Here is a 17044-nt window from a genome sequence, read left to right as displayed (position 1 = left end):
TGGTTACATCAATCAATCAATCAATCAAGAAATTTGTATAGCGCGCTACTCACCCGGAGGGTCTCAAGGCGCTTGGGGGAGAGGGGTCCGCTACTGCTCGAACAGCCAGGTCTTGAGTTGCTTCCTGAAGGAGAGGTGGTCTTGGGTAAGACAGAGGTGGATGGGGAGGGAGTTCCAAGTCTTGGCTGCCAGGTAGGAGAAGGATCTTCCTCCCATGGTGGCTCTTCGAATGCGTGGAACGGCGGCGAGGGCGTGGCTGGTCGATCGTAGCTGGCGGGTGGGAGTGTAGAAGGTCAGGCGGTTGTTGAGGTACCTGGGGCCCAGGTCGTGGAGGGCCTTGTGTGCGTGGGGGAGGAGTCGGAACGTGATTCTCTTGCTGACGGGGAGCCAGTGCAGGTCTCTCAGGTGTCCGGAGATGTGGCTGTGTCGGGGGATGTCCAGGATGAGTCGTGCGGAGGCGTTCTGGATGCGTTGGAGTCTTTTCTGCAGTTTGGCTGTGGTTCCAGTGTAGAGGGTGTTTCCGTAGTCCAGTCGGCTGGTGACGAGTGCCTGGGTGACCGTCTTCCTGGTTTCGGTGGGGATCCATCGGAAGATCTTTCGGAGCATGCGTAGGATGTTGAAACATGATGATGAGACAACGTTGACTTGTCTGGTCATCGAGAGGGAGGAGTCCAGGATGAAGCCCAGGTTACGTGCGTGGTCCGTTGGTTTGGGTGCGCTGCCCAGGGCAGGGGGCCACCAGGAGTCGTCCTAGGCAGAGGGTGATGATCCAAGGACCATGTCACTCCTCCACCAAAACGTTAAGGTAAGAAAGGGACGGGGGAACAGGGCAGATGCAGGAGAAGGGACAGAATTTATATAATACGAACAGGGGCGTAACGTAAAATTATGCTACATTATTTATAGCTAGGATCCTGTGTAGAAGTAGTCTGGCTCCTCTGCCACTATCGCAAATCTCCTCCTCCCGCAACCACCCAGGACCATCGCTCTGAGGACCAAAACAGACAGGTCCTGCATCTTTATAAAAAAAATATATAATAAAGTCAATACTGTCATAAATGGTCGCCAAAAAGAAAAAGCCAAGTGATATATTGTGCATCAATTTAGGGGCAGCGGAGATCTCGTGTGTGTTGTTGATTTTATTCCTTTAAATCACAGACAGAATGCTAGCTTCTATTATAGCAAACATGCAAGGGCATCAAAGGTACAAATTGGCTGGCAATTTACCAAAGAGTCATATTTTACGAGTTTCACGTTTTTCTAATAAATGGACTGCTCATCCCAAAGTACGTGGAAGATCAGGCAGAGTTCAGGCCACAAACCAAGCACAACTGCTCTGGGAGATTGGTCAGAAATACCTAACATCAGGACTGCCCTCGTTGTGTTGTAATTTCTACTTGTGAACCTGCTGCTCCCTATTACCAAACCTTCCCCAAGAAGCGACACTCATGGTCACTGCCTGCTCTGTTTGGCCCTGGAAACACACCTGGGTGGAGTACCACCCTCTGATAACACAGTTGCAATATGCGTAAGATCATCATATTTGCATGTGCCTACCTAGCCACGACACATAATATTTTAATATGGACACTGATGCTCTTTTGCTAGCCACCAGAGGGCGCAGTCAAGATAAAGCACAGGTGTGATGTGCATTATTTTATTTCATACAGATACATACAAACTGGCTGTTTGGGTAGGTGCGATGTGTATTCTGCATGGGCTTAAAGAAAGGAAAATTCTAATCTGCAGCATGCTACCTGAAAAGAACATATCATCACCAGACTAGGATACCTGCGGTACAAGTTTTGATGCTATAGACTGTTGGTCTGGTGGTATTTGGGTAGTCTCTGTGGATGATTAAAATGAGTGATCAGAGAATATTGCTGGAGTACGACAAGGCCAAGCACAACTCGCTGTATGTGGTCTATGCGACACCTGTGACTTGAGGCAGGACATCAGAATATTTTGTTTTCCAGCTTTTGTTAGGGAAAATATTTCTCTATCATGAAGGGTGCACCTGTGGTAGGCATGGGTGTATTAAACAACATATTGCATGGCTGTCACATATGTAGGGCATCTCCAGGCTCTTTGGGCTGGTGTGAAATGCAAAATTAATGCAGTTAAGACATCTGTGTTCTGAGAAGGCGGGACATGATGAGAATTGCAAGTGAAAAAGTACTATCCTATAGCAGGTCGACTGTATGTAAGGGATTGGGAGTTGTGTTTCTTGCGAAATAAATGGGTCACATACGGGTTCAATCTGGAGGTGGATTGTTTCATATTGCAAAACTCCCAAAAAAAACAGATAAGGACAGCTGTGACCTATATTTAAGACGAAAGCCAAAAAGGCTACTTAGTGTGCGAGGTAAAATGTAAAAAAACGGTAGAGCTAGACAAGTGTGCCAGTGTTATAAACAGGGGGACGAGAAAGCGAGTGTTTGTTATAGATGAATAAGTACTCCAAGCAATACAAATCAGGGCATTTCAAGTCACCAATCAGCTCAATATATGTAAATGTAAAATGATACTTTTATAGCGCACTACTCACCCGCAAGGGTCTCAAGGCGCTTGTACGAATACCGCTGTGGAACCCATCCTGGCTTTCCCTGTGAGGTGTTCACTCCTGGGCACCCCCAAGGTGGAGGCCAGGCATCCTTAGCGTTGTGGGGGCCGTTGTGGAGATTAAGCAAGCTATTGCCCACAGTTGCAGAGTGGGACTCCATGATTGGAATAGGCACCGAGGCGAGAATTATCAGGTCCGTGGAATTTTGAGCCCAAGACCCGCCGAGGCGGGGAATTGAACCCTGGTCCCGGGCTAGACCTCTGCATCAGGGTCTGCCGCTCTAACCATTGAGCCACACTTCTCCACTTCAATGACCATACAATGGAAAAGGCGGCTCAGTGGCTGGTTGAGTGCCCCCGTAAAGTCATGAAATGTATTAGGGACTTACCATGTTTGTATTCCCTTCATAACACACGACTCCTCAAAGAGCGTATACATAGGGAAACGCATAATATTAAATTCCTATAAGCAGTATGAAAATACAGTCACTGTTAACATTATTAAATATGGCAAACAAAACAGCATCAGGTCTATTATAAAGATGTGAAAAATAAATTATTTCTGCAGTTCATTTGCCGGATATTCTAATCAGAATGGCAGGCATTACTAAAGCTTCATCTGTACTTTTACAAAAACGTGTTGCGTACCGCAGCTATTTCTATTCTACATTTACATATTGTGGTCAACGTGTCACTGGCAGAACTTGCAGACGCTGCTTGGCAAGCACATACCCCAATCTCTGTCACCATCTGACTCAATCTTGCAAGAATTCTCCTTTTTCTTTTAGAGAATTTATTTCAGTTGTTGCACTCAATGAAAACAAAACTAAACAAGGGTGCACCAACTTTTACCCACCTCTCATCTTGTGTTCAGTTTGTGAGAGAAGAAACTAGGGAGCATGGTGACAGATGACCTGTGGCATATTTTTCTCATTACAAGAAGTTCCGACATCAGAATTCGCTTCTCATATGTAAATTTGCAACAGAAACTTAAACTCCCCTCCAAAAAACCCCTAACCATCACATTCTACCTCTCCAGCCATGACCTCATAACTCATTTTACCCCTTCCAATAACCCAATGCTCGCTCTTTTCCTTTCAGTGACTTCCTCATGCCTCCCATGCCCCTTGCAATGATTTCACATCTGCCTATACATCTTCCCTCTCCTTATCAACACACACCTGCATGTTAAGTTAACTTATAAAGCACACGCACTGCAACTGCTTCTTGGCACTATGGGGTGAATACTACATAAAATCAGCAGATACAATTAAAAGGGAGAAATATGCTGATTTAAAAAGCCAGGTATTTAGATATTTCCTGAAGAATAGCTAGTTTGTGCCCGTGTGGATAAAGGGGAAAAGTTCCAAGGAAAAGAGTTCCAAAGGGAGGGAGGTGGGGGGCTAGAAAAAAGAAACTGTTCCAGGATGAGCATTTAAGGGTTCCATCATGATGCATGCACTACAATGCATACAAAGTCACCAATTTTCAGTTGTCTCAGAGCCGTGGATTAATGGATGACGTGGAGCCATCTCAAGAATGCTTCCAGAAAGTAAATACTCACGATTGGAAACATTTGACCCGGTCGCCACGTGACCTGAAGATCTGGGAACACCGCCTAAAATATCGAAGGAAGTAAGAAACCTCAGAATGCCCATGGACTCCAAGCTATCGATGAATGCCCAAGTGGACAAACTAGCAAGTTCAAGCTTTGTTACTATATAAACTCTCCAACAAATCTTCCCCCATTTGGGATTTCCACACAAGGTCCAGGCTACCATCTCCCTTGTTTTGTCCAAACTCAATTACGCCAAAAGCCTCTACCACGGATCACCTTTAACGACTATAAAAAGACTACAATGGATTCAAATCTCTGCTGCCAGACTACTCTTACACATAAAGCAGAAAGACCACATCTACCCTGCCTTGAAAGCCCTGCATTGGTTACCAGATCCACGTTTAAGCTGCTTTATATCGCCCACAAAGCGATACATGGAACGGGACCCCTCTTTATCAGGAATAAAATCACCAAACACATTCAACAAAAGATACAAGAAAAAAAACAATGGGTAGCACATTATTCTCTGCTTAAGAAGCCAAACTATGGAACTCTTTACCCCCACAACATAATATCCACGGATAACCAATACTCAAGAATTGGATCTTCCCTACATAATCACCATACGCAAACAGATAGAAATATACAGCATATCTCTCTGTATATAAGCATTCATTTGTACTATAGATACGTACATTGCTTTGTATCAACGTTTAGAATAATTATATTAACCCCTTTAGAGCTTGTAAACAAACCTCCCCAGTGCTGCGCTGTCCATTATCCAGTGCTGAACTGGACGTCCAACGGTCGTGCGCAGCACTGGGGAGGTAGTGGCCGTGACGACCGTTGGCCGACGGCAGCAATTAAGGGGTTAAAAGAAATTATATATAGATATTGATTAGTTCTGCTTAATAAATGTATATATTACTGAGTTACATTATTCTATGTTTTTAACATGTATATAAGTGACTGCATAAATAAGGAAATATTTGATGATAACATTTATCTACAATTGCTTCACTATTGAGCTACAAAAAATTATATATATATATATATATATATATATATATATATATATATATATATATATATATACACATATATACACACATACACACACACTTAATTTAAAGTACAACAAAACTTGAAAGCCAGAGTTTATTTAATGCATCTTTAATCTACATATACTACCTTGCTTTATGCATCTATATACCTTCCATGTACTAAAGGATCTATATCTTTATTTCTTTTGGATCTATATATTTATTACTTTTCTTCTAGTTCAGCATATCCAATGCACTACCCTATTGTTCACCATATACCGCTCTCAATATGTCCTCTAACTCATCTCAAACCTCTTTCTACTACTCTTTCCACTGCACTACCCTATTTCTCACCATTTACCTCTATCAATATATCCATTCCCTCCACTCTGCCACTCATCCCAAACCCTGTACAACTACTATGATCTCCAAAATAATCCTCTCGAGACTCTTCCCTACTTCACCCCTCTATGCATCATCTCATACCTCTTTTTACTATTCCAATCCCCCAAAACAATGCTTTCTAAACCCCCCTCTGACTCTTCCCCCTCCACCTCCTTGTTACTCACCCTCCCACCTCCCTTTAACTCATCCCAAGCCTCCTCCTGCTGGTATGAGCTCCAAAACAAAATTCTAAATCCTTCCCTTCTATCCCTCCACTATCCTTTTCAATCCCAAAAACTGACTGAACATATCTACCACTCAAATTACTTTCATATTTTCACTAAACGAGTTCACCACTAATCCTTTATGGGTTCAGGAGTAGCGTGCTTCTTGCCGAAAAAGAGCTTTGCCGCCTCGTCAGGGGTAGTAAGCGCTATATAAATGGAATTACAATACTATAAGTCATCATAATGGAACCGTTAAATACTATCTCTACTACTTCCCCCAATATACTTAATGCACAACTGTTATTGCCAGCCTAGTTAAGGCACTGCTCAGCATGATAGTGTCAAAGAGCGAACCAATCATTCATTCCTCAGCATCCATGATATATCACTACATCTCTAACCTGTACCCACCACCTTTCTTGCCTCCGCATGAAAGTGACAAGGCGTATCAACTTCACACACACCGAGCCATCCATACCATTGTAACACTGATTCTACAACATAAAATCTGCACCTACAACCAAACTAGGTAATCTAGTTCTAGGTTGGCTCCACTGCTGTTTATCCCCAATTGAAAAATTCTTGAACCAACAGAAGCTCTTTCTATATCCAGGCAACAAGCTCAGTAATGTAATTCCTGTGAGAATACGAGCAATTGCTTATCACCTCACACTTTGGAGTACTAAAGAATGGTAATTTCCAAACACATGACCGTACATACAACTAATTGAAGACCACTGCAGCTCTGTAAGAAAACTACAACCCTAGCTATTTCCGATCAACCAGTGGCTACAAAACAATTAATGCAGCAAAAAAAAAAAAACTTATTGAACTGACTCGTGCTTTTGAACATCACCCTCACCATCTACCTATGAAAAACAGGAAATGTGATATCGAAGTAGCTGTACAACAAAGTACATAGATTTTAAACATGTGGCCAGAACTCATAACTGGAAATATGTTAGCTTCTGCTCTTGCTCATCTAACTATAGTTTTATCAGATTGTAGCAACTATAAACGTTATAAAATATTTTTGGCTGTTCGTATAAATACAGCATTGCATGTTACTGCATGGCTTGATTTAACTCTTGTACTGCAGTGTGATTTACTTGCACATGTTAGCCTGTGCTACAATGCAAAACTCAACTGGTTAGAAGTAGCACATACATGGGTATGATGAGTTAACACGTAACAATAAAGAGGTGAGAGGTAGCACCTGTGTTACAGTCCTTTATCACATGCATGAGAGCCTATAATTTACACTGTGATCATATGAGTTAGCATATGTGTTCTAGTGTGATAATGTACTAATGCAAGGTAGGGTATGTCTTGCACAGCACTATGTAAAGGTTACGGAGTCCCTTGAGTTGCAGTAATAGGTACATGTGTGAGCCAGCTCATTAATTATTGTAAAGTATCCTGTGCCTTACAGTGCAATTATCTACAGATGAGATATAGCGTGCATAGCTGCAAAGTATTTCAGGTCAATGCGTGACTAGTTAATCTGGTCTTGTTTTTTCCTTAGATTTCTGGGACTTTTTGTCCTAGTTTCATACTGGATTAAATAAGATTACAAGTCACAACATACTAAGAAAAAGAAAAAAAACTGAACCGGCCTAGCTTCAGACTACATCTAGTGTAAATATTCTATATATGTCCGTTAAAAGGGTGCAATCCTTTTAATGGACAAATATATTACCTCCTAAAAATAATAAATATTTGTCACCAGGAAGTGGAGAGACTCCACTGATTAAGAGCTACACTGGCTCCAAAGCAGCTTTTATATTTGATTAACCATTTCACACATTTAAATTTATTTTGGGTAGCAGGCCCCTTGGTGAGAAGGCATATTTCTGTTTTAGTTCTCTACGGTGTTTCACAACACAGGAGTGCATTTTCTTTGCTAGTATTACAGACCAGGCCACCAAAGTTGGGCACAGAACAGGGCCCATGCAACAGAGGAGGAAGGGTGCTATATGACTTTTTTTTAAATTTTTTTTTACAGAAAGCCTGCTTTGGGCATCTGGTCTCGAAGTAATGGCCCTGTTGAGTAGGCAGAATAGACAGCCTGCTTCGCAGAGGTGTAGATATCACTGGTGCTGGAGAGGCAGGGCATACTTGCTTGTGCCAGTGTTTCTTTGAGCCTTGGAGCAATGGCCCAAGAGGGGCAAAAAAAATAAGAAAAGGAGATACCTTGAGCCAAGTTGTTAACAAATGTCAAGGGCAAGTGACAGCAAGGCATATCTATCATTAGTGATGAAACTTGTGCAGTGACCATTTTGCCCAGGAGCCAACTTTATCACAAATATGAATGTTTTACAATAAAAAGTGGGTATGGGGACTAAATTCTGCTTGCTAGAATTAGGGCAGATGGCGATCTTGGCACAAAAAAAGGCGACAGCATGCATTAGCTCATTTTCTTACATAAAGACCCCGAACTTGCTTCGCGAATCAAGTAATGATCAGACATGGTGGGGGAAGGAGTGAAAGTTACAGCCATCATTAGTATTGTTTTTAGTCAATTCTGTTCTTGTTTGATGCCATTTCTTTTTTTTATAAGTCCCACATTTAGTGTGGATTACGAGCTACAGAAAAGCACCCCATAAATGATCTCATGATCCCCTCCCCAGTGATCACCCCTCTCCAAATCCTTGAACACCTCTTCAATATGTGTATGAAGAATCGTGTCTTTTGGGAATGTGGCTGCGTAGTCACATCGCTCAAAAACTGCATGAAGCAGTCTCAAATAAATGAAGTATTCCAAGTTGTGGGGAACAGTGACAGGGTTCAGTAGTAGGTCAGACTGCTTGCCAAAGGGAACGTACGCTAAAAGCTGACATCCAAGTTGAACAGAAAGCTCACGAGTTGGGGAAAGTAGCCAGAGGGCAACACTGTCTTTATCGATCTACAGTGGGGAGGAGCCCGCCTGTCACATTGTGGTTATATGAATGAATGAAAAGCATTTAGCCCATTTAGTTTGCTATATTTAGGTGTATGTGGCTGCAGGGTGTAAAAAGACAAGTTTACTCACACTGTCTCTTGCAGGATGCCGTAGTAGAAGTAGCAGGTGAAAACCCCAAAAAAGCAGAGGATAAGACGGAGCCGCGAACCCACAGCCGCCTCCATTGGCCCGGCTTCAGGAGCCTCCAGCTGCTGTCGCTCCGGGTCCCTCATAGGGACGGCCTGCGCCCGAGTCGAGCAAGGACCCAGACCCAGGAGAGGGCTGTCCGAGGAGCGCCTGCTGGGAAACACAGAAGAAATGAGGAAATGAGTTAATTCATTGAGCACCAGGAGGGGAACGAGGTAATGATAAATCATTTGCAACAGGAAGAGATAACCAGAAACAAACCAGAAGGCATTCAAACATTAACTTCTAAGAGCAGAGCCGGAAGTAGGGTGGACGGCGCCCTTCTCTCCCGGTTTCTAACTATGAAATAATGTAGTGCAACGATGTATTTTCCCTCCTGTAATAAGATGATTTCAGGAAGAAGAGGCGGCTGCTCCTGGTGGGGTCTCACCTGAATACTTACCATCTATCTTAATAAAGAGACCTTCCTTCTCTACACCTCGTCTTCCAATTCATCATAGAAATCCTCTTATTACACCTCCCCAGTACCACGTTTATTAACACGTAAGCTTTAAAGGCTCTCAAGTTTTTCAGGTCCGTGCGTGAGTAGCTCGTCCAGTCCAACTCACACCTTAGCATTCTGGGACTTGTAGTCCTTCTAATGCCATTATACAATCAGAACTACAAGTCCTAGAATGCCAAATAAACAAGCATTTACAATGCAACGGTTTCGCCTTTGGAAAAGTTAGAGCTATTGGCAATGTAAATGACAATGCCATTTATTTATCTGTTTTCAAAACCAACACATAAATACAAATTTTGTCATTTACAATGCCAATAGCTCAAACTTTTCCAAAGTCGAAACCGTTGCATTGTAAATGCTTGTTTGGGTTGACCTCCATTTGCAATAGAAATGTCATCGAACTTGGATGTCTACTGACAGAAACTAATTATTTTCAGCTTTGACATTCATCCTACAGTTATAAAAAACAGAAGTCTTTTTCTGAGATGCTGTTTTGAAAAAGTACGCAATGTAGAGAATGTTATACATTTGCTATGCAGGCTACAGGACGTCTCTGCACATAATCACACAAGCTAAACATGCTACAGGCTGTTAGAACTTAATGGATGTTTATTCATTTATGGCACAATCAATGAATCTTGTCTCAGCTAAGTCGTTCAGTCTTCTACAGTTTAGTTGTAGATCCGTATCCCCTTACTTATGCCCACGTAGGTTACTTTTATTTTTAAAATACCTTTCCAAAAGTGGAAACCAAAATAATCCTCCCTATTGCCCAAGTATCTATAAAAAAATCCTGAACTTGGTGATAAAATTATGAGCGTTCACAAGCCTACATTCTAAAACTTTGATTATCCATGAAAATACAGCCATGCGTAACGTGCTGTGTTTACACAAACTAATGCATTGAAAACAATAGCTTAAGACTCTTATGCAAACAAAAACTCCAGTTTGTACGAATGGTTATTAAGAGGAGTCTTATTTCTTGAGTTGGGGCGATGATGGTGCGATTTCAGGGAGTGATCTTGTACATCAGTGTATGAAAAAAATGTGCGTCTAAACAAAACAAGTCAGGTCCCGGGCCGTGCTGTGATTGGCTGACGTCACAGGGGTGTCCCGGGCCGGCAGCCAATCACAGCGCGGCCCGGGAAATGACGTCACTGGGGTGTCCCGGGCCTGCAGCCAATCACAGCGCGGCCCGGGACACACGGCAACATTGTAAATGCTTGTTTGGGTTGACCTCCATTTGCAATAGAAATGTCATCTAACTTGGATGTCTACAGACAGAAACTAATTATTTTCAGCTTTGACATTCATCCTACAGTTATAAAAAACAGAAGTCTTTTTCTGAGATGCTGTTTTGAAAAAGTACGCAATGTAGAGAATGTTATACATTTGCCATGCAGGCTACAGGACGTCTCTGCACATAATCACACAAGCTAAACATCCTACAGGCTGTTAGAACTTAATGGATGTTAGTTCATTTATGGCACAATCAATGAATCTTGTCTCAGCTAAGTCGTTCAGTCTTCTACAGTTTAGTTTTAGATCTGTATCCCCTTACTTATGCCCACGTAGGTTACTTTTATTTTTAAAATACCTTTCCAAAAGTGGAAACCAAAATAATCCTCCCTATTGCCCAAGTATCTATAAAAAAATCCTGAACTTGGTGATAAAATTATGAGCGTTCACAAGCCTACATTCTAAAACTTTGATTATCCATGAAAATACAGCCATGCGTAACGTGCTGTGTTTACACAAACTAATGCATTAAAAACAATAGCTTAAGACTCTTATGCAAACAAAAACTCCAGTTTGTACGAATGGTTATTAAGAGGAGTCTTATTTCTTGAGTTGGGGCGATGATGGTGCGATTTCAGGGAGTGATCTTGTACATCAGTGTATGAAAAAAATGTGCGTTTAAACAAAACAAGTCAGGTCCCGGGCCGTGCTGTGATTGGCTGACGTCACGGGGGTGTCCCGGGCCGGCAGCCAATCACAGCGCGGCCCGGGAAATGACGTCACTGGGGTGTCCTGGGCCTGCAGCCAATCACAGCGCGGCCCGGGACACACGGCAACAAGGGGCGGGGCTTAAAAAAAGACCCATAAACGCCCCCGAATCGCGTTTTCTCTGGAAAACGGGATTGACGGCCAATCTCTTCCAATGGCTAGCCTCCATTTATGGAGCTAGCCAATGGAAGAAGGGGCGGTTTCAAGTCCCCACTATAGAGATAACATTAGATTTCGCCTGGGCGGAGCAACTGCTATGCAGTTGCAACGCCAGGACGAAACCTAAAAATGTACTTGAGCACCCTACAGGACGGAAGAGATCGCTATTTATCCACAGGAAAAAATAAATTCACATCCTTACAATCTCATGAAAAAAAATAAAGACTCCCACTACCAGGTCTAGTTTTCAAAAGGCTCTATGTCACCATGACACAACTTATCCATCTCTAAGATTCCTTTTTACAAATAACAAGGGTGTACTTGAAAGAAGCCAAGACAATGCCCAGAAAAGACCAATACATTAAATGAAGGGACCAGACTGGAAACAACATTTCCTGGTATCATAGTATCAAATAGCCCCCCCCCCCTGCAAATGGGCACAAAAAGGAGATTCATATGTGCCTAGGACCATTACAAATATACAGTCTCCCACTCAATGTACTGTTATTTCTATTTTTAATTAGTACTTGGATATTGCATATATATATTCATACCTGTTGTCAAATAATACATATGTCTCCAGAGAACACAATCTTTAATTAGCACTTCAATAGAGCAGATACTCTCACGTATCTGTTAGAAGACACACAGCTAAATCTCAGAGAGTAAGACACCCTACATTCCACAAGAAAATAGACTAACATATCTATCTCCCGGACACAGAGGTAAAAGAGACATTAGGAAAGAAATTATCAGATGCCATCCCCAAAAAGAGATCCTCAGCAAAAGTATAAAATAAACACACTCTTTGCCTTTGGGTCCCAAAACCGAAGGGCGATATATACCCACTTCATTATAACCAAACAAAGTATACCCTTGTATGTATGTAGAGTATTTACATAGTGCAGAGTATTCATACAGTGGAAACTAAGCTAAGCTAATTAGCAAATGAGCACTATATACAACAAGATAAAAGAACTCTTGTTTAATAGTAGCTCTTCAGATGATTGCCGGTGCCTGCGCTGACTTAGTCTGAGGTACAAAGGCCCAAAAGCTCCACAAGTATTAATTATCACCAGGACATAAGACTCAAACATGCATTCTCCAAACTCCCCATCATCAGAACCTAAAGATGATTTGGTTCGCAAAAGATGTATAAAAATGTTGGCGCCCAACCCAATGGTAGAGAAACGTTTCACTCTCAATCAAGGACCACACAAACAGACACCACTGTACCCCTCCTGCAAAAATAAACATAGATTACCATCTCATTCTTTGCCCACTATAACCCAAATAAGTAATCACTATCCTTAAGACAAGATGCGAATCTTGGCTAGAAAACTCTACTCAAAGATGTAAGGTCTTCGAGGCCATTATTCGGACCACACAAAAGGTGATGTGAGGAATGCTTACAAATAATCAAATCCACTGGCAATCGTTCTGGGGAGTTTTCAGGCTATTGTTTTTGCCCACTGTGCCACTGTAGACAGATACTTGCCTTATATACTTCAGCTCTAACCCTGCCCCCTAGGGAAATAGTCTATTCCGACTACCAGGTGAGGCTCCATCCGAAACGGAACACAAGCACCCCAGACCAGTTTTAATCTTGTTAGGTCTTGCCAGTGAGTTACAGCTTTGATCCTGTGGTACAGCGAGCAAGGGAGGGACTGACGTCTGGGCACTCTCTTGGCAACTTAAGTTGGTGTTACATCAAACACACAAATGGTGATTGGTGAATGCTTGCAAATAGTCTTTAATTACTGCCAATCGCTCTGGGTAGCAACCAATCCATCATTTTTCACCCACAGAGCTACACTATTCAGAAAACTGCCTTATGGAAATCAGTACGAACCCCAGTCCTCATTGAAGCAGTTCTGATTCCGAACTGCCGGGTGAGCCCCCATGCAGAAGAAAACACAAGCAACGCCGGTATGGTTTCAGCCTTGTCAAACCTCATCAGTAAGGTATCGCTTGGGAGTGGAGGCCCAGAGAGGAAGGGACCCACGTCTGGGTACATCCTTTACCATTTAGGGTGTTACATCAACAAAAGGTGATAGGAGGAATGTCTGCAAATAGCTGATCTACTTGCACATAACATATAACATTAGAAAGAACATATTGCATACATCCAACACAACACAGATATACCTTACAATCATTCATTAGGTTGCTTTGAACTGCACTCTCCACCATAATGCACCACACAAACAGAACAGACTACATTACACAGAACATTACACATATATATCCATCAGAATTCAGCTAAACACAGGCAACAACACAGACTAAGTAAATGGCAGGCAATGGATATTCCACTATACTAAGAATTTCATAAACAAATATTAAATCTCTCTGCATAATTCTTTCCCACTATAAAATCATACACTCCCACTGAGTGAATAATACTTTGCCACTGAACCATGTCACATGACTACATAAGGTCCTGCAATTAAACCCAATGCTCAACAGTCATGTTTCACAAATAACACATCAGGTTGGGAAACAGCCTTAACAACGCGGGCAGAGCCATGTGTGCCATTTCCCCACAAGCTCTACCACACATGCCTTTACCATGAATATGCGCGCGCATATGCGGGCGAGTATGCAACCGGATATGCCCCTCGCCCCATGCATGAGCCGCCCCCAGCACCATAAGACCCTTGCGATGAGTAGTTGAGCCTTACCAACCCCTATTTGATTGATTGAGGGGGTAACGAGGTAGTGTTTAGTGTTTGGGGGGTTGGGGTAATGTTTAGGGCTCAGGAAGGGGCCGTAGTAGTGTTTAGGGCTCCGAGGGGGTCAGGTAGTGTTTAGGGCTCTGGATATTGTTTAGGGCTTGGGGTAGTGTTTAGTGCTCGGGGAAGTCGAGGTAGTGTTTAGGGCTCGAGAGTCGGGGTAGTGTTTAGGATTCCGGGAGGGGTGGTTGGGGTGTGATATTTACCAAACATCCCTTTACCAGCCATGCCATTACCACAAAATTGCGTGGTAAAGGCATGCACGGTAAAGGCATGCGTGGTAAAGGAATGCGTTGTTTCGACGCATTCGTTGTTGGGGTTGTATGGTAGAAACACGTATGGTTCAGCCATGCATGACTCTGTAATACAACCCATCGGGTTTGATGAGCTACAACAAATATCTGAACTGCCAAAGTCCTCAACGTTTCAGAGCAAACATTTATCAAAAATATTGATGTTAAGGGAGTAGAAAGAAGCACCTCCTTTGTAATGTGCATTAGGAAAAATAAAACATTTCCAAAGATCAGCCAAGAAACATTCCACTTCAAGCTGCAATAAATCATAGGAAGAACTCAGTGTAAGGTCATATTTCTGTTTAAGATACTAGCTAAATAAGTACATTCATACACAATAAACAAATACCATAAATGCAGTATCATTTTTTTTATATTTGTAGACCTGCTTGGCTCATATTGGCAGTCCTTTTTGAATATTTTTTTAGTCACCCTGTTTTAAGTGCATGTCACCAGTCGCACTCTGTTGATATGGAAGTATACGTTAAAATCCCCATCAACCAGATTATTATTGGTGAAAATCTGCTGTTCAGCTTTCAGGAGCATTCCCAAGCTCACTCAGATATGTAAACTTTGCAAATCCACTACTTATATTCTTAGTAGAAGACAAAAACATTTTGGAGGCACCAAAAGCACGTATAGTGATATGCGGACATCCTATGAGGCCTTATCAACGGCCAATTTACAGACACAAACTCCAGACAGATACCAAATGTGACCATGGGCTACTGAATCTATTTGGAATACATAACTGAATTGAAGGATTTGGTTATTTAAATATTACTAAAGTACATTAAGAACTTTTTCCTTTGGAACCAATGGTAGTAGGACAAGAACACATAGTCTTGAGAATGAAGAAGTTACAGAATATGTGATGCACATGCTGGCTGTCAATACTGACTGAATAATCAAAGAAAGACATTAGTAAACCAACTTCGAAATGAACTTGAATAACTCTAGAAGAGTGTGCTTTTGGTATCTCCAAAATGTTTTTTGTCTTCTGGTTTTGGTCAGGGGTGAACAAGGAGAACACCAGAGTGGCTGGGCACTTCGTTTTTAGCAACTCAAAATACAATACTAATTTTCAGTATTATGTGTGTAAGGGATATGGCCTTCCCAGTAGATTTCATGTGGCCCTGGACCCACAGAGTTAACCTGGATACAACAAACAATTGAGACAACAGACATGTCTCACAGGCCCAGCTCTGGGCTACTTCACGGTGACGGGCTTGATTTAGAGACTGCACCAGGCTTGCCAGAGACCCTAGCAGCCTCTTTTTAAGTGAGGCCCCCTCCTTGAAAAGTCAGAGAACAAAACAATGATGTATTTTACTATTATAGCCCTGGCAAATGTGAATAAAAAAAGCAATATTAAAAAGAGAGATGACATTATTAAAACAATCCTAACAAAATCCTTCACTAATGTCTACTATTCTGAAGAGATGTTCCTGCATACTTCAGTTATCTGTGTGTGTGTAGGCATCACTTTGTGAGCAGTCTGTGTCTATGGGCACACAACGCATTTGCCCATTAGAGTGTTGGATTCTCCTCACTAGCTAGCAACTACAACACACTGCTAATACTGTTTTGCAATTAGCGAAAAACCAGTAAACAGACAGATTTTGTTATTTAGGTTGATCAGGAGCATGAGGTGTGAGAATTCCTTCCACATGTTCGTATAAAATACACTACTGCAATAAGAACTGTTTATATATACACGTGTGTGTGTGTGTGTGTGTTTGTGTGTGTATATATATACACATTCACTGAAAAAAACAAAGGTTAAAGTAACGTAATTTTGTTAATGTGAAATGTTCAGTAACAATGTAACGTTTTATACTCTAAAGACAACAGAAATTCACCAGTTATACTTATCTCAAGTAACTATAACTCCCACTCCCACCATGAAAAGTTTTTCCATCAATAATTTCATTGCAGATGTTGCAGTATTATTATCAATGATATAATTGATGATGTCATGAGTGATGTAATATGTGGGGTAATTAGCAATACATGGCTGGAGCGTGAATTTATAGCTACCTTAGGGCACGAATACTATCCTTCCCCCTCTATTCCTCTTTATTCAACCCCCATCGTAGGGAGGAGAGACCTTTGATGCCTGATCAGTACGGGGCTCCGCCCCATGACAGAAGCGATAGCCTCGAAGAGTCAGCAAAGGCTATTGTTGAGGATTTGCAGTAATGGGGTCCCACAGGCCTGACGAGGGATAGAGGCAGTGGCCCAGAGGGAATGCCAGGGGGTGGTAATTGAGTAAACAGAGTGGATGAGTAATCAATCAGCCAGTATCAACGCAACTGCCTCCCTTGGAGGGACAGAAGGTATGCTAATGCGGAGTGCAGACTTCTCATGCCATGGGTCATGGCTGCAGTGCGTTCCTGGGGTCAATGTGCCTCTTGGCCTGGACAGGGCTTCCCTGGGGGACAGCGGAGCTTGTCTCGGGGAGGGGGGTGGATGGAAGCAGGCTG

General features: G+C 42.3%; 1 protein-coding gene across 4 annotated transcripts in view; it reads right to left on the bottom strand.

The window, feature by feature from the left end:
* Positions 1-17044, bottom strand: part of SLC35B1 (solute carrier family 35 member B1) — a 252538-nt gene that overhangs the window by 96590 nt on the left and 138904 nt on the right. Inside the window, exons 1-2 of one of the 4 annotated variants that reach the window (XM_078645264.1) lie at positions 9305-9444; positions 8806-9015 (exon numbers count right to left, since the gene is read on the bottom strand). In XM_078645264.1, coding sequence (XP_078501390.1) covers positions 8806-8948 — 143 coding nt within the window. In that variant the 5' untranslated portion in view covers positions 8949-9015; positions 9305-9444. Of the gene's footprint in view, positions 1-8805; positions 9016-9304; positions 9445-17044 lie in introns of those variants that run through there. The other 3 variants (XM_078645262.1, XM_078645263.1, XM_078645265.1) reach the window with 3 other exon arrangements.

The sequence above is a fragment of the Lissotriton helveticus genome, chromosome 5_1 (assembly GCF_964261635.1).
Source record: "Lissotriton helveticus chromosome 5_1, aLisHel1.1, whole genome shotgun sequence".
NCBI lineage: Eukaryota > Metazoa > Chordata > Amphibia > Caudata > Salamandridae > Lissotriton > Lissotriton helveticus.
Note: the sequence above shows the minus strand (reverse complement) of the source record. Positions and strands in the feature narration are given on the sequence as shown.